Raw genomic sequence first — 27504 nt, forward strand, 5'->3', positions numbered from 1 at the left:
TTCTACAGAGACTTCACAGTGCAAAGCTGAACATTGCTAACACTTGAGGTGAAAACCAGAGGAAAGACTTCTGAGTGGGAGGCATGGTCCAGATAGCCACACAGAAGCATGATGTTTGTTTTCCTTTGCATATTCCAGTCAAAACTGTCCCTAATGTTCTCAGAACACATGCGTATTTGATGTGTCCCATCCATCATTCATCCATCTCTCAGTGCTTCTCTGGCAGTAGCTCATAGCAACTACTTAGCACAATAGCTCAGCAAGCAAATGCCATGCTTCCTTCAGAAGATTACCACAGCTTCCAGCAGTGAAAGTGTTGCTTTTCATCCCTCTGATGGGAAATATGCAAGCCCATTCTGGTGGAGGCAATTAGCTTCTTGGCATGTTGCATGTGCCCTGCACCCCCTACTGGCTGCCTTACTGGCTGCAGTTATACTCTTCAAAAGCAGCTTTGAGTCCACATATTTGGCAAATATGTAGGATTTAAACAGTCTGACAGTCTGCAGCTCTATCTGGAGAACCTGAGTCTATTCAGATAGAAATTGCTGGGAATCTTTTGAACTTCACAGATGCAGCCCTCCCTGGCTAAATGCTTTCTAGATTCTGTTCCTCAGAGGTTCAGAAAGAGGAAACTCATCCCAACAGTTCTTACTCCCTGGAACAGGGTACAAGTAAATAAGCCTCCTCAGCACATCTGCTGTTTTGTTGATGAAAGGAAGTTTGGAGGACACTCTCTCAAACATGGGCATTGAAAAATGGTTGGATATTTGGGGGTGCGTAAGAGTTCTGTTTAGCTTGAGATATGGGGCTTGATTTTTCCTCTTTTGGTCCTAAAGTCTCTATGCTAGCTGCAAGCTCTGTCCTCATGTTTCTCTTCAGGACTTCATCTCCATTACCTTCCTGGAGATTGGTGCTCAGTCAAGGACACTTGCCTCACGGAATGATACCACGTCTGAGCAGCTGTGCCAGCAGTGTGCCGAAAAGTTTGAAGTCTCCCATCCCAACATCTATAGACTCTTTGTTTGTGTCGATGGCCAGTGGCTGCAGCTGGACAAAGAGGCCCTCCCTCACCGTATCAAAGCCTCACTGCTGAAGAGCGAAACCAAAAAAGATTTCCATTTTATTTATAAACCAATAGAGCACAAAAACCCACCAGTCCCAATTGTCAGAGAGACTGACTTTTCCTAAAGGCCGTGCTACTCTTTTGTTGAGTTTGCTGTCATCCTGGAAGGGCTGGATAGTTTATTTTGTGAGATCCTCTGGTAGCTGCGGATCTTAGGTCAGTGGAGCCTGGCCTTCGCCAGAGGACAGATGTGCTATTTCTAGATGCTGTCAGAATATAGGGCATTTCTCAGTGAAGTTCAAAAAGGAGCATTCAGGAGAACATTATCCTTTGGAAAACTTGAAGTATCAAACCACAGAACCTCCCACTGGCAACGCCAACATTGCAGAATGTAAATGGACAGAGGAGAATGATCTCGGAGATCTTGTGGAAAAGTGGGCATTTACTCCATCATAAATGATGGCAGGTGCAAATCAGCTCAGTGCACGAGGCCTTTGAAGGGTCTGCACACACCCAGTACTGTTAGGAGGTAAGACTGCATTTACATCTAATGTCTGTTAACTGGGTTTGATTAAACAGAGTAATGGCTGATGTATATACAGTGGCACAGGACTGCCACCTATAGCAGAACTCCATCTCTGTCTTGCTGTCTACAGCACAAAATGGCCTTTGAAATCCAAATATTCACCAACCGTACAAGAGGATTCCACACATTGACAAAGAAAATATTTTCTGCCATTTATTTGTCACTAAAGTCAGGTGACATAGGCAATTTCATCAGTGTATTTTTCTTAGAGATTGGAAGCGTTCACCATCACTATACAGCTGTTTAAATGACATTAGTTGTATGATAGTGTCTGTTTAATTGTATATTTATTTCTATGTGTGATATGGTGCAATGGCTTTAAAATAAGAATTTGTAAAGAACTTAATATTTTCCCAATGTAGCAAAGTAGATTAAAATTTGAAGTCAAAGAGCAAGAATAAAATACTGGTCCCTTTTTACCCAGCTGTGATTTTCTCCAGTGTTTTCATATCTCAAGTCCCACCAGATCGTTACTTCAATCAGTTCAGGCTTTTTGAGACAGAATTTGCTAATTCTCCTCTCTCTCTGCTTCTACTTTCAGTCATTCCGTCACTGCAAGTTTAAATTTCCCTGCAACTTGAATTTACACAAAATAAACTAAAACATGGGAAAAAATGCGTTCTGTGAAATTAGCAAGCAACTTTTCACTATTGGATAATGACAGCAGAGCCTTAATTGTGAAACAGATCTTTGTCTTCTGGGATTCCACTGCCAGTGTAGCCTCCGCTGCAGAGACAAACATGGGATCAGGCCTAGCAAAGCTCTAGAATAGGCTCTAGACTAGAAAGGTGGTCATGTTTTACTGTGGGTTTTGCTCTGAGCTGCTGTTGTTTCCTCTAACGTCCAGAAACAGAACAGAGACATGTTGGACCAAGTTGCTTGAGGTCCCTGCTCTATGCCTGAACCTCCAAAGGGAAAATGACATTGCATGTGGCTGGTCACGCTCTCAGTCTTTGTGGTTTGAAATGTCCATGTCTCCGTGCACAACCCATAGCATGCAGTGGCCAAATGTGCATTATGGTGCCAGACTATCTGTGCATCTGCCAGCCTGGGCTGCGTGTGTATGTTGCTGGGAAGGGATGACAATGAAGAATGAGGAACAGTGAATAGCAGCAGTCTCGGTTTTGAGGCCACCACATGCAGAGCTTGTGGTGTGATGCCAGAAGGGAACTGACTCCACAGTTCTGGTTATTTAGTCATTTCTACTCATGTGCAGCTGTCAGCACTCCTGCCATCCAAACCATAGTACCTTAGGGTACTATGGTTACGTTGTGGTTGGACTTGATCTTCAAGGTCTTTTCCAACCTGGGTAATTCTATGATTCTATCTCTCAGTGCTGCCCACCTGCAGGGTACTGGTGCTGAACCCAAGGAATTAAGCTAGGACTGATCTTCTGCTGGATGTTTCTGGGAAGACTTGACTTGGCGCCAGACAGGAATGAGCAACAGAGTTATGCAAGGAAGAGCCCCAGGTACCTGGCAGCACTTTGGGGAGGCTATCAGCCACAGGCCCTGGGGCAAGGGCACACCACAAGTTGTATGGCTGGGGGGCTAAGCACGAGGAAATCCTGCCAGTGCCAAACCACCATAAGGCAAACAGTCATTAAATCAGAACTGCCAGAGGCGAGGAGAGGAAGAGGAAGAATCAAGCTTTTACAAAAGCCCTCAAATTGCACACACAGAACTTTCATCTGGCGTTACAGCTGAAAAGGTCCAAGTAGATTTACAAAGACATCCATGGACTATTCCCTTCTCCTCTTTTAATGCAAGTTATACAAGTTACTGTGCCTGTCAATGAGCTGCCTGGATGGAAATCCCCATGCTGGAGCTCAGAGCTGAAGAGGGTCTCCCTCAGAAGCCATGAGGCACCTGGCCTGGCTAAGCATAACCTGTAGAGAAGGTCAGCATGGCCTCCCTCTGGCTGTTAGTACCTGGGATATCTCAGCACTTTGAACTGGTGTCTGGCATTCAGGCAGTCAGAAAACAAATGTCACAAATGAAATTATCACTTTTAAATACTCCTTAGGGCTTTGTTCATTGGCTTTGTCATGGGGTATCATCATGCTACAGACCAACCAGTTAAAGAGGTACAGTCTGGAGATCTGCGGCCTCTGGTTAGTCAAGACGGTCACACCATGACTCATGCCTCAGACCTCACATGAGAAGTCAGCAGACAAGCTTTTCAGGAGACTTTGACCAAACATAGTTGTGTAATCTGGGCAAGGTCTCCTCAAACACTTATTTCCATGGGAATATTGTGCAACGATCACTCATGTATCTCATCTATGCATAGGCAAAGGATCCTGGTATAAGAGAGAGAAGACCCACTGAACCTAGTAACAGCTTTCAAGGAAAAAAAAAAAAGCCAAAACCACAAATCCCAAGTGGCCACTTTGTGCCCAGAGCTGGTCTATCGTCACACAGTGCCCGGTGATGAAATCTGTCGATAATTCACTGAAATAATTATACTGCTAGGTCAAGTATGACCTAAAATGAAAGCTATTGAAACTAAAGGCAGTTTTCCTGCTGAATTCGGGAACTTTGGACATCAGCATGCATCATTCACCAACCTGTACTTTGATGGGTACTTTGCACAGGACTCTGTTCTCCATCAGGAGTGACTGAGGATGGCAGGGCCACCCAGCCCAACCCCTGCTGAAAGCACAGCTGCTCCCAGGGCAGCTCAGGGCCTTGTCTTTTCTGTGCTGCAGGTCCCAGGGCTGGAGATCACAAGTGGACCCCACTTGTCCCACTAGGTTCCTTCCTGGCACTCTTCCCAAGGTCATGGCTAAACATAACTGCTTGCACAACACACTGTGACCTGTTCTGGTAGATGCTGACAACTTACTGGGAACCAGCAGCTGTACTTATTTTCAAGTAGTTATTTCTGCAACCAGTGTTCTAGGAATTGTAGTCTGAGCAAGTATGTGCCTGAAGGAAGAGTAAGGGTGTTAGAGCTTGCACAATGCACCATAAACTACTCTTAAGACTGACCTTGCAACAATCCTAAAATCATCTAATCAGGTTCTACCACCAGCACAAAATAAACAGCCAGCCATACAGGCATTAAGCCAATGCGATGCTATTTGAAGACCTTAAAATAAATGTATTGATCAGTGTAGATGAAGGCTGTGAGTCTTTTCATTCTGCAGAGTAGTTTCCTGTGTGACTGCACTCTAGATACACATCTCCACATTTCAGCTTTGCATCCTCACAGCTCCAAGTGTCTGCAGGAGAATGTGAACAAATCTGTGCCAGCAGTTGGATTTTCATTTAACAATTACTTGTTGAAGTCCACTCAGCTTCAGTGGGACTCTCTCAGCTGTAAAGTATTTGTGAAGAACCTGGAAGGCTTTTCTTTTCCTTGAAAAGCCAAAAGACAAAAAGCCTGCCTGAATGCTGTCCTTTTTAGCCTTCTTTCTGTCTTTAGGAGAACATTCGCAACACATTAACGCACTCTAAAATTTCACAACCTCTTGTTTATAGATATCCATCCATTTCAGGTTTTCAACTACATTAAAAAATCCAAGCAAAAAAACCAAGTATCTGAACTTTCAATACCCTCAAGGCATAAACTTGAATTTCTTGATTGAGTTAAGCTGTGTTTCAGAGCTTTTTACCTTGCCCTACACATTCTGAAGCTAATTATGCTCTCATTCACAGCTGAAAGTGCTAACGCTCTTGGGTTTGATTCTTCTTAAGATAAATTAAAGTGCAGCTTTAGTTCCTTTCCCTCTTGGCTACCAGGGACCAACTCCAAATTCTCACCATCTTACAGATCCATGATTAGTTTTACCCGTGGTTTTTTTTCTGTTCTCACACGGATGAGATAATTTTACATCTCGGGAAGATAAGTATTTCTGCGTCCCATCTCACATGTAAAAAGGTATGGATAACCTAAGACTACTAAGCTATGCTTTCTAGCTTCTAATTTGCTTCCCTGCTTGTTGTTTATTGAATTGCCTCTAAGGAATGTGCCTTTAAATGTGACGTGGGAGTTTTGCATTTCTTTTTTGTTGTTGGTATTGTTTGATACAGGCTGTTTTATAAAAGCTTTATGGAGGTTAAACAACAACTTGACGCACTGTCATAAAGGAATTTGCTCTCAATTCATTTCAAGAAATGAGACACCATGTTGCCCAGTATGTTGATGAAACTATCAACTTTATTCACAGATAATTCCTGAACTCTGTGACTTCCCACACATTTGTGTGTACACACGTTTGATTATAGGATACTGGTGCTAAATTTATAGCAGTAGATACTTGTATTTTTTTTTCTTTGGAAAACAGTGTTTTCTACCCAAAAAGGTTTTTACTGTTCACACTTGAACTGTGCTGTTAACATCTGATATTACTTGAACACAACAACTTGCTTCTTTAAACTGTTAAGGAGTTAAAGCTTAAAAAACAAACTTTGGTTTCTTTACTCTTCAACCAATCTGCAAGTTAGTCACTGCAGTAGCATTCATTATCGTTTAAAAAAAAAGAAAAAAGTAATGGTTAGCAATGCTATGATTTTTCTTTTCCAGAATCTGAGTCAATGTTTAAATTTAGCATAGATTTAGAATCACTCTTGATGGTATGTAGTGTTCACCCAGAGATTCCCATCTTGAAAGCTCCATGTGGTCTGATGAAATGGTTCTGTCAAACCACTGGGCGGTTGGCAGGTGGGAATGGGGGGCAGCGCTGGCAAGTGATGTAAGGCTGCAGGGCGGGTGCTGCAGCTCCTAGCACAGCTTCAGTACAGTGGTTGACTGTTCATGTTGCATGCACATAAAGTCTGGATTATTTCAGTTAAGAAAAATTATCACTTGCAGTACGGGTTACAGTAGACCACTGTTTCCATCAATACCCACGGCACACTTGATCCATGGCCAAGAATATTCTGCAATAGAGAACAGTAAGAAAATGTTCAGGTTTGTTCTTCTCAAAAGGTTTTCCAAACTGACTGTAGTGGATGCCACAAGAAGTATGCAAAGCAGCTATTCACCATCTGAGTTGCATGTTTACTCTGCCTAAGCTACTAGTTAGTCCTTTCTTGCCCTTCTGCTTGTGTGCCTCACAAGGTTTGATCCCACCCTCTCCCATGAGCTGCACCCTCATAAGCCAGAATTCCAAAGCAACACTTCCTTGCCCTGACCACACTTCAGCCTGGACTCTTGTTTCCCTGTTTTCCTGCCACATGCTTATGGATGAGAACACAGAAGTGCTGTGGTCTGAGTCAGCAGCTGAGGGCACAGAGGAGAAAACAAAGCAATTCCTAACTTTGCTTCAGTGTGACGTTATACAGAAGTTACAGAACAACATGTCTGTCCTGTAACACCGATGTGTCGTGCTGTTTTGAAGCTATGCTGTGCAGTGGGATCCTCTGTCAGGCTTTAATTTTACCAACAAGTAAATTAAGGACTTGGAGAACTGGATTCTTGTGAGTGGGAGAGACTAAACAGGATGTGTTTTCTAGAATTTGCATGTATAGCCTTAGAGTTGGAACTTTACTTAACAAAATGGTCAGCACAGGAGAACAGTTGAGATGCTTGTGGTGTTAGGCTTCATCATCCTATGAGCTCCCCTTTTGTTGTTTTTTAGCCACAGACAAAACTATGTAGAGTATATGGGAACCTCCTTACCTGTCAATGGAGTAGCTTCCTTCACAGACATTGACCAAAGCATACAGTTGTCTCAGCGCATACTCATACTGAAATAAACATTTTTAATAATTTCAAGGATGAATAGCAGGTATTTTTTTAATGCAAACTAAGTTGTGGCAATACTTCAAATATGATATTAACATTCAAGGCACTAATTTGCTGGTCTGAATAATCTAATGCTAGGCTAAATGGATCTTCCTTCTGTGTACTTTGTTCTTAGAAGTTCATTTGGTAAATTCAGCTGTTGCTGCACACTAGCCCATAGGCAAGGTTCACTTATCAAGCTCCATTTGAAAGAGCACCTCTGCTTTTGATTTGCTAATAGTTCACAGAATCATAGACTTTGGTTGGAAGGGACATTTTAGTTCACTTAGTTCTGACCCCCCTGCTATAGACAAGGGTATCTCCCTCAGGACCAGGCTGTTCACAGCCCCATCCAGCCTTAAACACCTCCAGGGAGGCAGGGCATCCACAGCCACTAGCTTTCTTATAAAAGCGGATTTTGACAGTGACTCTGAGCTTGTGGTGTTACTGGTACATGTATCAGATTGTATCTAATGCTTATCTTACCAAGGGAGAGTGCCAGTTGAAACAATGAGTTTTGAAGTGGTTCGCCGCTGCCTGATAGCAGTCGTAATTGCTGATGGTCAGCCTGTCTGACAGAATCTGGTTAGTCAGTTCTGTTGATCCTGTTATTAAGGTGATGATCTTCCGCATAGATTCCTGGATATATTCTTTAGCCTGCACATAAAACAAAGCTTTAAAATATGCTTTTTTCTTAACGTTAATTTAAAGACTTTTAATGGAATTTTTCTTTAAATCTCTCTTGGCCCTCAGCTCTTGAAATTTTTAAGGGAACCAGTTTTGCCTCCTATTTTTGGTACAGTATTTTAGACTTTATGACTCAAATGAAAACTAGGAAGAGACTCCTGGTGCACAAAATAACTTGTTTTCCCTCTGGTGTTCTGCCAGAAGAGTGGTTATTATTCTACTACTGTAGAAGCTACTTGATGTGGGAAAAGGTGTGATGCTGATTTTTGCATTTGCTTACCTCTATCTTTATAATCCCTACTTTAAATGCCTCTGGAAGTAAATCCCTAAGTTTTAAAGGAACATTAAGCCATCAGCTAGCAGTCTGTAGACTAATTTTGTTAAAATCTGTAAAATCTGGTAACAATCCCATTGGTTCAGGAGCGTGACTTCTTATTATGGACAGAAATCTGACCTGACATATAGTGTGGTTTTATTGTTGTTGGTTGGGTTGGTTTGTATTTTGTTTTGTATACCTCCAGGTGTGCTTTCATCTCTGCAGCAATCTTCTTAGCCTCATACATATCATTGGTAGCCATCAGCTTTCGTTTCATGATAGCGAGAGGCACATCGGGACTAGGAGTCAGGTCGTGGCGTTCTACAGGTGGCAGAGAAATAGGGACAGCTTTCTTCCCCGTGCCCTGAAACTGCATCACTTTCATAGAGGAGATGCTCTGAAAGTTAGAAAGTAAATAAATAAGCCATCAAGCACTTCCAGTTGAATGCTTTGCTGTGCAAATCCAATTCTCTAAAGTCACTCTAGTAGAAAAGGAGTTCATAGGTTTGTAAATACTTTTGTTTCTGATTATCTATTTATAAGATCAAAGCTGCCAAACATCTTGGAACTTCTATTTCCAAATATCAGAGGTAGAAAGGTCTATAAGGTTAAAATACCTATTCTTTTTATAACAATTAGTCAAGGTGTTCCTATCAACACATTGAATAACAAGACTATTGTAAATGACACATCATCTCTTAGCCCCTCTCATTCAAGAGAACAATGCACTTCCATAACATTAGGTCAATATTCACATGCCTAGAAGTGGTAACTATTTGTATTATACTAGATTGATGTCAGGGAGTTTTTTTGTGTTATGATGAACAGTTTCACTTTTAAATTAACTTTGCCCTGTTTGTTTTAAAGGGAAACAATGGATAGGGAAGAAAAGGTTTTAAGATATATCTGACCAGGAAGCCCACTCAAATACCTACTTTGTTTCCATACTGCATCACATGGCTGGTGTTGGTGCGCTTCTTCACCAGCTGAAACTGCTTGTGCAGCGTTTCTTTTCTCAGATCCTCCTGCATAACGAAACTTCCATGTAATCACAGCTACTTAAACTCAGCTACTATAAAAATAGGTTGAAACCTGGAAAAGGCTGTGGCTACCAGTTTGTAGAAGGAAGTAGAGGGTAGGAGCTATGAAACCTTTGAAACCCACAGAAGTAAAAAATGGAAATGAAGATTTGCCAGGATATTCCCAAATTGTTTTTAGTGACGTCTCAATCCCCAGCAAATGGGCAAGCAGGGAGGAGACTAGCGTAAGAATCCAGACTTGTTTCACTATTACCATTTTGCATTATGCTAATGAACGGGTTAACCACATGTCATGGTTTTGTAACATGGTTCAGTGTTCAAGGATATCTGATGCACAGATGAAACCTCTTGAGCTGACAGATTTAACAAATTCAGATACGTTGTCTCAGATAGTAAACTAAGGTGATCTGACCTTGAAACTAGAAACTGGTTGGTTTCTAATCTTACTAATAAAAAAGATACGTTTCTGAAATAAATTCATTTGTCCAAAGATTATGAGGTTCTGAATAATGTTAAATACTTTCATCAACTTAGTGATATTCATGCATAGAAATGTAAGCAGTCTTATCTAGTAACCCACCATATCTGAATCTTCCATCCAATTCACACTGTACCAGTCACCAAGATAAGTCTGCCTTTCATCATCATAGTAACAGGCATAAGAGGACTCCCTGGGGTTGGCAGCAGTTGTTGCGTAAACTGTAAGACAAAAGGAAAGTTGTTTTTTTGTTGTGGTGGTGGTGTTGCTTTTGTGTTTAACACCCATTTACTCCATGACTGAGTACTTTGCTCCATGTGATATATCTGCCTAAGGATTTTGGCTATCATTTACTTCTAAGTGGTGTGAAGAAAAGTTTTTCAACCTCTCATTTGCAAGAAACCAAAAGCGTAGATGGTCTTTATAGGATTCTGGAAATGTTTTTAATGGAACTTTCCATAAATGGAAAATGTTTCTCTAATCCTTCCTAGGGATGCACATGGTACTTGAATCTATCTCTTACACAGTATCTGTTTAGGTCTTACCTATGACAGGTTGAGAAATCTAAGTCCATTAAGTTAACTGACTGCTCACCATTGATATTATCAGCCAGATGATTCATCATAGATCCAGACTCACATGCTTCAATGTAAAACACCATCTATAAAATAAATCAGACTTCAATAAATTCCACAGGGAAACTGAGAAAAGTCCATTGGTGCTTTTCAGCTGTAGTTAAACTGAACTGATAACCCTGAAACAAAACCTATTTGTAACACTACAAAATGAAACAAAAAAAGGAAATAGATTTTTTGTTGGCAGGGGGGAGGAATCTAAACTAAAACTAAACTAAAAGGTTAAACTATCACAATGGAAAGATGCAATTAACTTATCTTCCATAGCAGCTGTTCTTTTAATCATACAGCTTCTAACATACTTGTTTACCTTCTGGTACTTTTTGTGATGATACATGTACCAAATGGTCTTGTTCAAGTCCTTCACATGAAGCTGTAAAATAAGAAGGCTTCTGTTAAAATCACTGATGTTCAAAAGACATGCAACTTGTTTATTAGGAACAACTACTAACTTATGAATATGTGTATCACTTCACCTTTAACATATCCAGTGTCTTGGACATCTGAAACACAGTGTTCTAGTATTTACCATTGGAAAAGATGGCTAATGGTGCTAAATGATACATGATTCATGTAGTGCACTAGAAAGCAAGTCTTAACTATGTGAAACAAAAACACTGATGATGAAGAGAACGTTGCTTGTTTTCTTTCTCCAGTCCTTAATACAGCAATGCGGTGAATACTTTAGAGTTTTGGATGTATTATTTAATAGTTTAGCATGTCACTAAAAAGATAGGGTTTTTTTTAATGAAAAACACTAAAGTAATCCCCCCAATTGCTTACATCATCGTCAGGAAAAGCTAGAAGTCCTGGAGCTCCATGGTCAGTGAAATAAACAAATACATGATCCTTGGGACCACTATAAAGAGAAAATTTAAAGTCATTATTTTTAATCACTCCAACCTAATCTTCACTACAACAAACATCAACTGAAGCACAATACCAAGGCACTCCAACATGTGAAAATAAAGCATCTGAAACACCTCATGCTCTTGGTAGTAATTTTTCCTTCAAAAAAACATACTACTCTGAGTGCTTTTGAGAAGAGGTGAGCATCTGGAAGAGAAATTAGATCAGGTATATATGGCTAGTCCTTCAAGCATGGGGACAATTGCTGTTTAGGCTGGGTGTGGTAGTTGATAGGAGTACAGCTGTTTTGCCTGTCTGAGAAATCTGTTATACTGTGGGGAGATTTGTAGCATTCTGGTAAAAACAGATTCCTTTTGTAACTGCGTTATAGTGAGGCACCAGTAATATGTGATAAACCACAGCATTTTTCTTTTTTAAATAAGATCCTTTGTATGTTTACATACTACCTTGTTGTGATCTGTATAGCTGTACATAGCCAAATCAGGACCAGCCCATGTCTCATGAAGACGTGATCTATATAAAAACTCCTTATGCTAGGTAAGCTGTTTCTACTACATGGCTCCACAGTTGGTTGAGCATTGTATGCTCATGAGTGCTAACTCCCTGAAGTTTGCAGCAGATTTTTATTGCTCTCTTATCTAATAGATAATGTTTGGCTGATACTAAGGTGTTGCTCTGACAGCCAGATCTCCAAAGGGATTTTGCTTTTAATCTGTTCAGGGACAATTTCAAATAAAATATATGAACAGATTGGAAGGAATTCCAAGGCAAGGTTTCTGTCTGGCCAATAGGTTAGGTAACAACTTAGAAGACAATCTAAAAGACTTTTGAGCAGAAAAATAATTGAGTTCTTGTCCCACCCAAGAGCAGAAGTGAGAGCACTGACTTAAATTCACACAACAAAGCCAAATCAAAAAGAGGTTGGGACATATTTGTCTGCTACTCTTGGCCGCTTTCTTTTTTTATTAGGGTTCAAGCTGTCCTCAGTAGTTAAGTGCCTTTGGTCCTCTGCATAACTACTCTTTTATGTGACTTATAATGTCAAGATTTTACAAGTGAGGTGTGTTCTGAAGTACACTTTTTCAATAGGCTAAAGAATGCTTTATATTCATTGCTTGGCTCATTCCAGCTACTAGAAAAGAACAATCTAGTACCTGTACAGTAATTTATTAACTTTTGCCTATATGACCTGCATATATTATTTTCTATCTTGCTTCTTTAGGAGGAAATATAAACAACTAAGAGCAGTAGATTATTCAAATATTGTCCTTCTCCTTCATGGGTTTTATTTTTCCCAATGCTGGAGAAAGACTTTTGTTTCACTGCATCTGCCAAGGCTGGGATTAAGCATGCAATTCTTTCAGCTGATGAGCTGCTGAACCTATCTCTACCCCACTGCTGCTGACTGCCATCTCTTACCACTTCATTGATAAAACTGTTTGCGTATGTCAAACCAAGTCCTAGCAAACTCTCTTCAAAGGTCTCCAAACGTTAATGGAATTCTCTTTTTATACATCTACTTCCAAAAAAAAGATAATAACAAATAAGAGTTTAATTGACATATGCCTTAATACAATTGACGCTGTTTTCAAGAATTTGTCTCATCTTGACTCACTATCAGTAAAATATCAGCTCTAGTTTACTCTCTTCTCCTTTGAAATCAGTACTGATGTACAGTAGTACACTGTACTTTCTAGTGCAGTAGAAAGCAAGTCCTACCTATGTGAAACAAAAACAGGGATGATGAAAAGAACATTGCTCCTTTTCTCCCTCCAGTCCTTACTATGGCTCTGCAATACATGCAATTATTTTCTAAATGAGATTTCTCTTACCTTTTCAAGACTTTCCCTGATCCCACCCCCTTCACTGCTTCTGCATCCCCTCTGAGGACAGCAAGGAAATTCTTTGGAGTAACATCCTAAAAATTTAAAAGGATTTAAGTAAAAAATTATATATATATATATATATGTATATATATATATACACACATATATAATATATATCATATATTGTAATATATATATTTATTAAGATGGCTCCTGAAAACCATAACTCATTTATGGGTGGCAAGTTTAGCTGGCCACTGATATTCAAGAACAACATTTCCTCAGTTTCCTGTATTGTTCATATTCTGAAAGCAATTTGTTTTCTGATACTTCAGCAGTTCAAAAGAAGAATGCAAGCCAAATTCATAATGTTATATTCTTATATTAGAATGAGGACTTATTCTGTATAGTTATCATTGGAATTCACTATCTTTGTTCCTACTTAGATTTCCAGGGATAAAGTAGTCTTACTGCTACTATGGAACTGAATGGTTATAGTTTCTTGAGATTTATGCTTTGGAGGTGAAGCCAAATTAAAAACCCCTGCCTTTGCCAACTTTCACCCATCTCTTCAGCCATATAGCCAGGTCCTTGCCATTGCATTACAAAATTATTTCTGTATCTAACTGTTAAACTATATATTGGTATCATCTGGAATTTTAAAAAATCCCCAAAGAAATCATCTACTGTTAATTTTAGCTTCAAGGATGGTTTCCAGTCTTGAACCTAACAGTGCAACTGTAAGGATGCATGTGTAGACCATATTAGCCACTGATGACTCACTCAGATACCAAATCATGAAATCACTAAGTGATTGCATTACAGTTCTGATTTAATGAAACAGACTTGCACAGCTGTTCTTCAGATTGAGCTAAAACATTTTTGTATGCAAGACAGCGTGAGGATTTACTTTTATGACCACTACTTCACCTCCAAGCATCTAGTGATTACATTCACCTTATGAACAATGAGCTTTGTGCTAAACCATGCAGGTGAATAAGCTGGCAGCTTTGTACTATGTGCATCTGCATGTGTAAGGTACAGATTAGAAGTATTTATCCACAACACTGGTTAAAATTGAAACTTAGTTTCCCTGAAGTTGCATTTCATTCCTACCTCTTTTGTATAGTCCTTGGGCACTCCAGCATACACATCTGTTCCATTAGGTCTATTGATGACAATGCCTTTTGTTGGATTTCTGAAAGTTGAAAGCAATATAAATACAAAGAATTAGTCATGTGCCATACAACAACCACAGAACAACTAGGAAACAATTTAAAATGTCCTGACTGGCCACCCTGCCTTTGAGAGAGTACGAACAGTAGTACCATGTATTCTTAAGTGATCACAGAATACAAAGGCCTTTACATTTCAGTCACTTCATGTGTTCAGCTTAGGTGTCCTTACACTCAAAGTATCCTATCACAGATCATGTAGATTACCCTGAGCATATAGGTAGGTTGTCTGTTATACTATTATCTCTCTTCTTCCACTCCTTCCTTTAATTCCTTTTACTCTCTGCTCCCACCTATGCTACGCATGTCGTGTCTGCTGACTTCTGCTGAAGTTGTCTCAGGCTGTAAAAGTGAACAGTTTCACATAGAAAAGAATGCTATGTTCTACAGGCAGTGATCAAGGATGGGTCAGGTACATTTTTCTGTTCAGTGCACTTTCTGGAAGTTAATCCATTTGATATATGATTCATAGGCTTTTTTTGAAATGATGTTGAGATTCCCTATGTTTGTGTTTCTGGGTTATCTGCTGTAAACTGTTATGTCTGGGAGGTAAGGGCCTTGCTTTTCTAACCACGATGAACTGTCAAGGAGCTCTGAAGTCCTCAGTGTTGTAACAGATTTGAGATATGGAGCATTGCTTAGAAAAGCTCATGTGCATATCCCAAAGCAGACTTACAGTGCCAATGGATAAAACTTCTCTACGTATCTCAGGCGATCTTAAAAGCTCTTACAAAACTACTACAAACTCAAAATATATTATTGACTATGGCGTATTTGTAGAAAACATAGTTTGTTACCAGTGCACATTCACTACTTACTCATCATTGTCAGCAATGTCATCATACATCATGACGATTATCTGTTCATCTGGAATTCCATTTCGGTGTACAATCTGGTATGCGTGGCACACATCTGCCTGTAATAATGTAGGTTTTCATTATTAGCTTTAATGGAGACTTCACGCTTGAGAACAAGAAAAATAGCTTTGTGGACGTAAGACCACACTGTTTTTCAAAAGAAGCTCCATCCTAGTATTTTCATTTCAAATGTAAAGAGATTGAGGGTTGCTAGAAGACTGAAATGCACAGATGTAATCCAGAATTGACTTTCTCTTACTAGGAGCAGTTGCAGTAATAATTAAGATTAGAATTAAAATCTCTTTAACATTTCTATTCAAACACAATCTAGAAGTTATTTGCAAATTAATAAAGATAACAAAGTTTAACAAAAGGTCCCCAACAATGTTCTGTGTTGTGCAAGGAAATGTAAGTGAAAAACTTGCCCACAGACAGATCCAAAGTGCGCTAAGCAGAGGAACAAAGAGTTGGATTTCCACCAATTCCAATTAGTTCTGCAACAAGCCTGCATGACTAAGCAGCAAAAAATACCCTTGGCTGAAACAAGTACAGCTTACTAATATCAACTCTGCAAGGACTTTTTTTTAATTTATTTTGTTTTACTACATGAGAATTTTGATTAAATAATAATGCCGCCTTAATTGTATGTTTCTTGTAGAGTAGCACTAAAGTATATTCAGTGCAAGGAAACGGATTTCCATAGGAACCTGAATTACAGAATTTCTATTCAAGCTATTTTCCAGACACATGCAGGATATGAATAAGCAGATTTTCTTTACAGAACCGCCTTCTGATGGCAGAGAAATAACAACACTATTGCATATAATACTGTTGTTACATATAATATTGAAGCAATATTACAGTAAAGTATGAAAGCACATAATCATTCTTTTCTTTTAGACTTGCAGTCTGTAAATGACTGAATGAGTTATTAACAACTACGCTTTAACTCCACAACTATATCAGATGCATGAAAAAATGTGCAGATTTAACAGGAAAAATTTCACCTAAAAACAATTTCAAACTTCACATGCAAAGTTTGAAATAAGATTTAAAACTTACTTCTGCTAACTCATTTACTAATTTACACACCCAACTAAAGCAACTTAAGTGGACCTCCAGAAGTTTAGTTTACTTAGATGCATTACTGACTTCCACTAGTTTAATTTAAAGGACTCTGTAAAATCCTGCCACTTCCATCTTATGTGGCTGAAAACAGGGTAGTTGTGCAAGACTATAAAGGGTGAGGCAAATTCAGTACCAATGAACTCTCCCTCCCAGGGGAAAATCTTCCTACATGACTAACTCTGAGTGTTAAACTATCCTTACTAAGGCAGTTTTACTTCCTACAACACAAGTCAGGGTAGGCTCTCTCCCTCCCGTCTCAAGCTCCCTCCACTGTTTACAGTTCTCCATTTCCTTGTACAGAATTACGGGAGCTGCTGCATTTATAACCAAAGTTATAAGTGGTACTGCACACAATGCAAAACAGCTGAGTGCAGACTGGGCTAAATAGGTATTTGGTTTTCAGAAGCAACCCAGGCAAAAGTAGTAGAAAACACCTATCAGGCATCTCTATGTGAACTCATGAGCAGATGGGTCATAGGTCTCACCCTTAAGACACAGTACATGTCTTCTGCTAGGCTGATAGACACAGCTACAGTCAAGCAACACAAGGAAATGCTCAGGCATGTTACAGTGATAGAGTATCAACACATTCAACCAACAAGTGTCCGTAGGCAATGTAGTTGGCCTGCAGAGACTTTCTGAGGTGCTTTGAGTCAATACCAAGGTACCTCAAATTAGTTCAGCTTTGTAATTGCATGCTATAAGCTTTCTTTTTTTTTTTTTGTCTGCTCTTCATTGTATTGATTGACTGTTAAATGTATCTTGTCTTACATAGATCTTGATGGCACACTTAAATGGGTCAAAGCATTCAGTGTAGGTGGAAACAGACCAATTTGATCAATTCCCATCAACCTTAATTTATGCCTGTTTGGATTTTGGCCTCACCTTTTAAGACTTTTGCTATGAGAAGGTGTGTCTGCTGGTAGTACAGTGATATTACCAACATAGAGTATTGTAGCAAAAAACATGTTTTGCTGCTAAAATTCCCTTATCTTAAGTAGAATAGCTTTGAGGAAATGTTTCTTTGTATGTGTAGTTACCTAACCAGACCGGCCACCTTTGATGCTGATCACATGCTCTTCTTCTCCCCTCTCATTTACTGAAAAACAACCTCTATAAAACCAGAATAGAAACAGCCTGCTGCTAGAATAGGGAGCATTTGTGAATCTACAGTACTTCCTGTTATCAGTAAGTGCATATAAGTATCATAGCTTGAGCTTTGCTTCTCACAGAAATATTTCTGTAGCGTAGCTAAACACGTAAACTACTCTAAAAGAGCTAATATTGTTCCAGGTCCCCTGTTGGTATCATTCTTGTTGATTCAGTACATGATATGAGCTCTATGCACATTTTCTGCATAAAATCATCACTTAAAGCAAGTCATGCCTTTGTGATCATGATTTGGTGTGGCTAGGAGTGGCTCTGTCCTGAAAGGCAAAGACGAGAAAGTCCTATTATATAGCTGCTACTGCTCAACAGCGCACAGGTGCCAGCTGTAATGGAAACTGTTAATGGAACAGTTCAGACTTTGTATCCCCACGTTAAGTCCAAGCCTGCTGTTACATCAGCAAATTCCTAAGGAATATCTGAGCTTAAATCCACTTTAATAATTAACTCCTGTATTTTGAAAGCATGCCAGTCAGGTGGAATCTCCTTCCTTTCCTTGGATGAAAACAAGAAATGCCAGCAGGGCTGTTTAAACATCTGAGTTGACACAGCTTTCACGTAGCCTGCTTTTTTTTTTCTTTATGGAAAAACCAAGTTGTTTTGTGGTATGTACATACATAAATATTTCCTAAATGGAAAAAAAAAAACCAAACACCAGTGCAATGAGATACTTCTAGTCTCATGACTGCCAGCCCCATGGCTAAAAAGCACATGTAACAAAGTGTCAGCCTCTCTGCAAAATGGCACTGCTTCTGCCGAAGGTATACAGAAATTTTATGGCCAAAATAATAATGAACTCTAATACATAAGCATGGCAGAAGACTATGTCTGAAATGTCAGCTGTGTTTCATTCCCTTTCTGAAGCGTGCAGCAGTCATTCAGTCAAAAAATACAACTTTATTAAGAACTTAGGAAATGTTTAATACCTGGCCTATAAAGCTCACTAACAGTAAGACTGAAAACAATGACTGCAAACAGACCCATGCACACAGATTTAAATGTTTTAATTTTCAGCATTTTCATATTGTCAGGTTTTTTAAAAGTTATTTTTCTTCTCTGGTATATGTTTCACCTTTACTAAGACTCAACATTGTACAGTATCAGTAATGTTCATTTATGGCTTTTGGAGTATTCAGAGAGTAATGGCCTGTTTTCTTGATCTGCCCGTGAAACCAGCTTTAGGTTGGAGTTGCTGGCACAGTCGCAGAAGTCAGAATAACTGCTGAGGAGCAGAGAAGATAGTGTACACGGATAGTGTGAGCAAGCAACTCTAATAAGAAATACTAAGATATCAGTAAAACTGCTCAAGAATTGAGAGGCACCAAGCACAAGGAGATATGTAGGTTAGTATTGCAATATCAGTAAGCCCATCACATTGGGCTGAGTATTATTCAAAACACTTAACATTTTTTAGGAGCTTGATTAGATAGCTGAAAGAGAAAAGTTTTGATCATCTTAATTTGGTAACCATCTCACTTAAGGCATCAGACAGAAAACAAGTGCCTGCAAGGTCTGAATCTCAAGTGCAGATAAATGCAAACAATGGGTTTTTCTCCTTTATTTGCCTACATTTGAGGTTTTCACTTCTTAATGTGGATCCTGACCACTGACAGCTGAAGTCTTAGGAGTTTCAGATTCATTGAGGTTACAGGTGCAAACTTCAGTTCACAGAGTCTGCACAGTCTTTACAAACTTGATACTGATGATCTGTACAGTGTACAATGACAGACTAATTTCTCTACAGGCTTTCAGGAGTGACATTAGGGATATGTTTGAAGATGTGATCTTTGCTCCTTCCTTTTATGTTTGCATAGTCAAAGGAACAACTTCTACCAACTGTAGAAGGCAATAGAGAGCAGACAGGCTGTTCTGTGTATGGACAGAATACAAAGCAACAAAAACATTAGGCGTAATACAAACACGTGGCCTTATTTATTACCTGTACCCCAAAGAGCTGAATTGGGCAACCAAAACCCAGGCAATGTGTCTGCCTGGTCTCAGGTTACAAAGGGTTATCACAAGGGGCACTTAGGAAATAGCACCCTGAATGTTAATGAGCAAATGGCACATTGAGTAATGAGTCGCAGGAAGATTCACATCTGCAAGTTTATTTTTACACAAGCTTGATCAGAGAGGTTCTGAGGAAGAAAAGGGACAGTGGCAGGGAAGTGCACAGAATTGCAATTGATTTTCTTCTGCAATTTCTCCTTTGGAAAGAAGAATAACGAAGAATTAAATCCCGTAGCACTGCTTAGTTTCTGTTATTATTATAGATATTATTCTACTGAAAATTGTATGTTCACCATGGAACAATTCCCATGATGGATGAAGCACAGAGCTGGAAGTTCAAGTCCTATTGATGTTCCACTGCACCTGATGAGCAAGCCACTTAGCGCAGCACTTCTGCATCCACAATTGGAAATAAGGGAGCACTAACATCTGTAAAGTATGGCAGTCAGGCAGCATAACATTTCTAGAAGTCTGTAATGACTCCTGAAGTCTGTTAGTGCCCTACCTCCTCTTTACAACTCTCCTAGAAATCAGTCCATTGTTCAGCTAGCTTTGCTGGAATTAAGCTTTCTTAAATGTTTGATACTTGAGGCACCCCCTTGTCGAATTACACTTAGCAGCATGTACATGCTGCATTTTCCACGAGTTAGCTACTGGGTGTCCCAGTATTCATCTTCCCTCCATGGAGGTGCGCCCCGAGAGGCAGCTAAACAAGACAGTAGAGGCTTCTGACAGCCTGGATCCTGTGGGAATTAAATCTTTTCTAACAGACTAAAGGTATACTGTCTCACTCAGAACAGATAAGCGAAAGCGCAATCTCTTTCTGAAGGATCCTGCACACAGACTTATAATATCGATTTCATAACTTTGACAGGATTGCTAACATTTCTTTTTTCCCAAATGCTGGTTCTACTCTGAAAGCCAGAGGAGAGGTTAAAATACAGGTTTCTAGGATTTAAAAGCAGTATCTGACACTCCAGATGCTTTGCTTTTAGTTGGCATTCTCTTCAAATTGAAGGAGTTAGAAAAAGAAAAACCGCTCTTAGCAACACTGAAAGGGTTACTTAGCAGACAGTTAAGTATCTCGAAAAGGTACTTAACTGTCTGCTAAGTGCGACCACACCTGAAATGTAAATGTGAAATTCCGACTTATCATCAGACACAGAAGTTGGTGGGCATCTTGTGTTCCTCATTGGTCCCTTATACCCGGTAGATAAACTTACTACTGAAGACCTACCAACAGAAAGGTTAAAACCTCTATGCCTGATCAACAGTAGAAAAGGAATTATCACGAACCACAGACTGAAAAAGAAATTTTATTTAAAGACGGAATGTTGTGGTATTAATTTCTCTTAGTGGAAGAGAGCCAGAGAGAACAGTTACACAGCAATACCAGCAACCAAAGCCCAACTCTGGAATAATTTTACACTGAGACATGCCAAGGAAGCATAGTGATCAAATACAACGCTTGTATTTTTGTAATCGTTTTCTGTCTAAATTTCAACTCTTAAAAATCTCATCCCTTCACACTAAATTACACCTCCAGTTATCAAATGATTGTTACAGTGCAACAAGCTAGCACAACCCCCAAAACCAGTCTGTCCAAGCTGTAAGCCAGCATTTGTCTCCAACAGGTTCTTCCTCAAATGCAACAACGTTGTCGGGCTGGTTCACTTAACTTTAATCTCATCACTGCACTGAAAGCAGCGAACCGATTGCAAGCTGAAGGGGAAGAGAGGCATAAACACGAAGCCCAGTGCATGCAACACACAGACTTGTTTCTTTCCCAGTTGCAACAAATAGGTAAGATAAGGTATATCTAGCTTGTACAGGCAGCTGCATTAAAAATGATTAGCACCGACAGGTTTCAAGTTCAGAAAGTCAATTTGATAGATGTACCCCATCTATTTAATGCAGCCTAAATTCTAAAATGCTGGTTTTGTGCTCTAGTGTGTCAAAACCGGTAACAGTTTAGTAAAAGATTTTTCTAACAGTTAAATACATACAAATACCCAGGTCAGAATAAAATGGACTGTGTTCTCCAGAGAAGCAAGAGAACATTCCAAGGTTTGAGCAAGGACTGTGTTTAAATGATGATGAATCTGTTTAAGGGCTTGCCCAAGAATTCCCCAAAGGGAAAAAATGCTGTAGTCTCCTGACCACTAATTACAAAAGTCCTGAATTTAATCAGAGTTAAGTCACTGTCCCATCTGTTCTGACACTCGCCCTCACGCCGGTGGTGACAGCACTGGAGTTCCTGTTTCCTTTTCTCCTCTTTCAGCCCTGCACCCCAGAGCACTGTATTCTTCTTGTAGCAGCACAAGTCTGAGACCATGCAGAATACAGCCAGCAAAAAGCTTAAAAGAACCCTTGTCCTCCATTCTATAAAACCCAGAAAACATATTGTGTATATACAGTTTTAGCTGAGTTCTTCAGTCACAGAGGAAAAAGGAAATTTCAAGCAAGCTTATAAGAAAAACAGACATAAAGATGCATGTCTCTCAAAAATAAGGTTTAATTCTAGACATCACTTACTCATCTTTAAGTTGGAGTCAGACTTTCTAGTGTGGCAATAAGCTATCTAGCCTAAATGATACAGGTCTCTCAAAATACACAAGTGTGACTAGAGACAGAACACAGCTCCTAATGCTAATGACAGCTTTTGAAAGGATGAAAGACTGGATGAAGCTGTAAACAAAAAAAAACTCAATAAGAGGAACTATGAAGGGTAATTATTGGGTGAGAATAACAAGACAAGGCCAGGCTGCCTTGTTGCTATTCTTTTACAACACTCCACGTGCTCCTGGAAGCCCAGAAGCAGAAGCACTTGCCCATTTGACCTAAGTCTGTACTAGTCTAGGCAGCTGCCATCTCCCTGCCAGTCCCAGAGCAGGCATTTTGTGGAGAGTGGTGTCAGCATGTGGGTCCTTACCTGGTGGCGATAGTTGTACCAGCCATTGGAACCTGCAACGATCACCACCCAGTGCTTGCCTCCATCTTCAGGCTCTTCCAAGGGGAACGTGCCGATGCCCAGAGTGCAGCTCAGCAGCACAACTGCTTCCAATATCATCTTTCTTCTTTATTTATTCTGCAGATAGGACAGAGAAAAAATCCCTAATGAAGAGGTTTGAGAGAAGCAGATCAGAGAACATAAGCCAAAGAAAAGTAAACCAAAACAAAAGTCACCACCAGCAGCATCACAACTAGAAGCCCTTCTTGCTTGTGGACTGTTTTTGTATTATAATTTTTGTACAATTTCTGGTCATATCTTCCCTTAGCACCAAGCTGCTACTAGTTACAATACTTTTCTGTCAGCTTTCAAACGTAACTGAGAGCAGTTCTGAGCAGGACAACCAAGTCTTTCAGCTCCCTCTGGTTATTTTGTTCTGTAGTAGCTGGCAGTGAATAAGTTTTCAAATAGAGAACAAGCATCATTGTCAAATATTTCACACTAAACTTTTTCAGAGTAACACTGTTCTCTTGGTTTCTTGGTTTCTGCTCGTGTAGCCCTCTGGTTCCACTTGCTGGCAATGAGCCCATTACCATCAAGTTTAACCCCTGGTGATGCAAGCACAAAGATGTACAGATGCAGGGCATTGCTCAGGAGCTGCAAGGTCACAGCACCACAAGAGCTCTCTATACCCACAGGACCAGCAAGGGGAAAAGCCCAGCGTGCTGCTGATCTGCATGCGACACAGCTGGGGCTGTTAGGAAACAGGCTGTGAGTACCTTGTGCTATTTATTTGTGCAGCCTATGCTGGCGGAGTGCAAACCGGTACCACATGAAAGAGAGGTACTTTCATCTATTTTGCACTATGGTTAAGTGCTTGCACAAGCTGCATAGAAACATAATTAGATCTGAGACTGTGAACATGAATTCAGAAAAACAGAGCCAGAGAAGAGCTGCACGCTCTTAAGAGGGGGATTTTACCAGTTAAAACATTTTGGAGGCTAATCTCCATTGATACATATATAAGAGGTACACTAAGAGTGAAGCAGTCTACTTAGCATAGCTTCGTCTGGAACAAAATTGGAAACTCCCAAAGCACACTGCACGATCAGAAGGTATAATGTCACAGCTGCCACTATGCCAAAGAGCTAACAAGCATCTAAGTTGGTCTCAGTTCCACACGGCCAGAAACATCCATGCTGTTAACTTAGACTGAAGCAGACATAACCGACTTGCGACTAGGTCATGTATGGTGAGTACTCATAGCACTACACGGTATGGCTATTTCTAAGACTAGATCTTGGCACCAAGGCTAGGTCATGCAGGCAGTTACAGGAAAGAAAGATTGTAAATGTTTTTGAAAGAGGTTTTTGGGCTTTCTTTCTTTTCCCCTTTTTAGTGAAGCTAGCACAAAGTGAAGGAAGTCATGTTGGCACACTGCTTTCTGCAGGAAGAGTTATTACCACACCAGTGAACTCCAGAACAGAGGCAAAGACAGAACCAAACATTAAGTGCTCCCATATGCCATGGAATAACACTCCTTGTAGGTCCTTTCCAACCTTGTGATTCTATGATTATTGGAGATCCTTTCACATGATGCTTCTAAGTTCTTAAATGATTAACTCCAATTCATTATGTATCAATAGAAGCTGTGCTGCTGCCAGCTGCTCCCTGGGCAGCACAGCAGGACAGCTAACTCAGGGCACAGCTCATCAAGCACATGGAAAAGCCACTGCCATGGCACAGGAGCTATAGGGTCCGAGCAGGAACGAATGAAGGCCAAGTTAGCAAGACCTTCAGGCTGTCCCTCCATGTGGTACAGGGACATTTGGACCCTGCAATTTCTCATCTCGCCTGAGATTAAGTCAGGAATGACACAGAAGTGAAGGAAAAAAGAAGCCAAGAAAGGTTTGCACTATGTTATTAGAAAGCCACATGTTTTGGTACAGGTTATTCAGATTTGATGAAATTCATCCTTTATATTCTCTTATGACATATAATCCCACTTATCTTTTTCCTCTGCTATAATTAAATCAAACCAACATCAGAAAGGAAAACCTTGGTGCCCTAATTAGCCACAATTAATAAAAGCTCAGTTCCCCAAGGTTCCCTGAGCAGCTTTTACAATTGGCTTAACCATTAAACACACGAGCAGCAGGAACAAGTCTTTCATTGCTTGTTTCCAAACACCAGAATAAAATAAGTACATATTTCTTTTTGTTTTAAAGAAAGCCTTTGATTGCTCAGGCAGCAACTTGAAAGGTGGCATTCTGGGGTGTTGTAAGAGTGCTTGACCCAGAGTCTAGCAGAGAAAGCTCCCATCACATGTCATGTCTTCAGGTCACATTTAGGAACCAGCTGACCAGCTTACCATAGATGCGTAAACAGCTTTTTCTGAGTGCAAGGAATAAAACACATCACGTGCCATCCCCCAGCGCACGCACAAAATCATTGTAGAGCTCTGGCTGACCCCCACACAACAGGGGATGATTTCATCAGCCCTTCCTGTTTTTTTCTAGCAGAAGAACTAACTTTGTTTTGGAGACCACGTCAGGAAAAAGGCACCTCACAGATATAACACACGACCCTGCACTCACAGAACCACAGCACACAGTTTGCTCAGCCCCTGTAAGGAGCCAGGCCAGGCCAGGCAGCCCTTGCCAGAGCAATCTGCCCAGCTCCCAGCTCCTGCATTCTCTTCCCAAGCTCCTGTAACCATTTCCCACTGCACACCTCCGACCTGTTGAGAGACGGGAGCTTACACCACATCTGCCAGAGCCACTCCTCCAGCCAGCAGCCTGCTCCTTGTGTCCGCCCTGCCTTTCCTTAGGAAAACTGAACGAAAAATCTCAGATCCCAGGTCATGCTAAGGAAAGAAGTCTGCGTTGAGGAAAGCATTTTCCACTGGAGATTATAGCAACCCCTGCAACTGCTGCCTGGTACAGCACCACGGCCGTGGCCAAGCCCTGCAGAACAGGTCTGCTTTTCTGTATACACCTCTACAGCAAAAAGCAGAAGTCCTTGCGACCACAGCCTCTGATAAGCCACATTCTGAAGGAGATAGAGATAAGGGGCTTTGTCGCAATACAGCTGTTTACAAGGGTCACGAGTAAATACTTTACGAAACAGCTTCATTTGATAAGAACTGATGCTTGCAGTGAAATAACTTAGCATATCTCCAGAAGATGTGGAAGTCAGTGCTGGTGAGAAAGCACAAATTCATCATTACATTCACTCAGAACTATGTTAAACACTTTTAAATGCCATATCGAGGTATTGAGAACTAAGTCAAAATCCATCGCGGGTTCCTTGTTCCCAGCAGCACAGCCAGCTCAAGGGAGCCCTTCAGCCTCCCAGGATGGAGACAGCCTCCCGGACCCCTCCTAGGGTATTTTTTAGGCACTTCGGAAATACCAGATGCTAATTCGACAGATCTGAAGGCCTGAGTGAAACAGCCTCTGCCACTCTCTTGCACATCTGACTAAAGTAAAGCCTTGGCACATCCCAAAGGAGTCACATTTTGCAGGCAGAAACAAACAGCGCTGAGACGACGCCCCAATGTTCGCTATTTATCACACTGCGTGGTAATGTGGAGTGGGGCGGGGAGGAATCACGCAGATGAGAGTGAACATTCCTGCCCAGCAAACATGGAATCGTTCGGAGCGCCGCGCTCCCCTCCCGGCCGCCTCCCCACCCGCACCGCGACAACGCGACCCCGGCCCACCTTACCGCGCTGCCCCGGAGCCTGTGACTGAGCCGAGCTCCGTGCGGGCCGAGTCGGCCGCGGGTCACTGCGGGCAGGGACCGGGCCCGTCCAATCGCGGCCCCGAGGAGGAGCGGCCGAAGTGGCACCACGCTGCACTACGTGTCCCGGCGTGCACCGCGCACCGCCGCGCTCTAAAGGTAGCGATGCGTTGCGCGCAAAGCACGGTGGGAATTGTAGTCCGCCGTTTGCTTCGGGGAGGGACGAGGAGCGGGGGCCTTAGGGAGGGAAGGAGCGCGTCTAAAGGTCAGCGGGAAATTGAGCGAGAAACTGATGGATCAGCATCAATCCCGAGTGTTGGGTGAAAGATGGACTGCGCTACACGGGATTCTGAGTCTGCCTTCTGTGTCAACTGCATATCTCAGCTCTGCTTATGATAATAAATGATGATAAATGATTATTTACGATAATAAATGATAATAAATGATTATTTATGATAATAAATATGAAAGGTCAGTGCTGTTAAATCATCGTTATGTGTCTAGAAGTGTGTCCCAGAGATGCGGCTTTATGGTTTTGGATGGCTCTGATGTGGCCTCTGAACTGACAAAGCCCACCCTGCTGTGTGTCCAACATCCCTAAACCTATCTTTCCCCTTTGTCTAATTTGAGTTTAGTAACAACATGGTTGTGCTTGGAGTGTCATCCTCTTGTCCTAAGAGCTGTCTGCATCAGTTAAAAGCATTGCTGGCCCATAGCTGAGTGCAAAGGTGTTTGCTTTCAAGTTGTTTGTCACAGGTGGGCTATGCGAGGTGAGCACGAGGGAGTAATGGAGGGAGGAAAGAAGGAGAAGAAGGAAGGAAAGAAGGAAGAGAAAGAAAGAAGTAGAAATTGTTGGTCACACAAACATTTTATTGCCATATGAATGAACATACATCAAAATTTTTGAAAGAGAAAAGCATGTACATAGCTAAAAACATAATGTATTTATGAAACTTTTTACCTCTTGCTCTGACAGCTCTAGAAAGCAAAAGTAGCCTTCACCTATAACAAGACTGCGACTATCTTGAATGTATTCCCACCAACCCACCAAAGCCACACTACACAAATGAGAACTGAGACGCTAGCAAATTCTGAAAGTGTTGACCAAGTGAGAGCAACATAATCCCACACGTGAAACTTAAACAACTGCAGATAAGGCGGCTGCTTTCTTAACATTGA

The 27504-nt window shown here is 40.9% G+C and overlaps 2 protein-coding genes across 4 annotated transcripts in view; one reads left to right on the forward strand and one right to left on the reverse strand.

Annotated features, from left to right (window-relative positions):
- The window catches only part of RIN3 (Ras and Rab interactor 3), a 55773-nt gene extending 53699 nt beyond the window's left edge, over positions 1–2074 (forward strand). For both annotated transcript variants that reach the window (XM_015865307.2, XM_032444643.1), the window contains one exon: positions 880–2074. In XM_015865307.2, coding sequence (XP_015720793.1) covers positions 880–1188 — 309 coding nt within the window. In that variant the 3' untranslated portion in view covers positions 1189–2074. The remainder of the gene's footprint in view (positions 1–879) is intronic.
- Positions 2075–5793: 3719 nt separating this feature from the next.
- On the reverse strand, positions 5794–26439 carry LGMN (legumain). Of its 2 annotated transcripts, none has more exons than XM_015865313.2 (14): positions 26311–26439; positions 22564–22719; positions 15288–15385; positions 14351–14432; positions 13241–13326; positions 11322–11397; positions 10849–10911; positions 10498–10564; positions 10006–10124; positions 9321–9410; positions 8585–8782; positions 7869–8039; positions 7278–7345; positions 5794–6535 (listed from the first exon to the last, which is right to left on the reverse strand). In XM_015865313.2, the coding sequence occupies exons 2-14, from the start codon at positions 22699–22701 to the stop codon at positions 6496–6498; spliced, it is 1296 nt and encodes a 431-aa protein (XP_015720799.1). In that variant the 5' UTR covers positions 22702–22719; positions 26311–26439; the 3' UTR covers positions 5794–6495. The 2 variants fall into 2 exon arrangements, with proteins under 2 accessions (XP_015720799.1, XP_015720800.1); XM_015865314.1 differs by having other exon boundaries at positions 26306–26424.
- Positions 26440–27504: the final 1065 nt, after the last annotated feature.

Source organism: Coturnix japonica, chromosome 5 (genome assembly GCF_001577835.2).
Source record: "Coturnix japonica isolate 7356 chromosome 5, Coturnix japonica 2.1, whole genome shotgun sequence".
NCBI classification, from domain to species: Eukaryota; Metazoa; Chordata; class Aves; order Galliformes; family Phasianidae; genus Coturnix; species Coturnix japonica.

Excerpts from the sequence above, each read along its gene's own strand:
- LGMN (XM_015865313.2), bottom strand. The coding sequence starts at position 22,701 with ATGATATTGGAAGCAGTTGTGCTGCTGAGCTGCACTCTGGGCATCGGC. Across the intron at positions 14,433-15,287 it reads GACATTGCTGACAATGATGA|AAATCCAACAAAAGGCATTG; the intron begins GTAAGTAGTGAA and ends TTCAACTTTCAG. Across the intron at positions 8,040-8,584 it reads AGATGAAAGCACACCTGGAG|GCTAAAGAATATATCCAGGA; the intron begins GTATACAAAACA and ends TTTTATGTGCAG.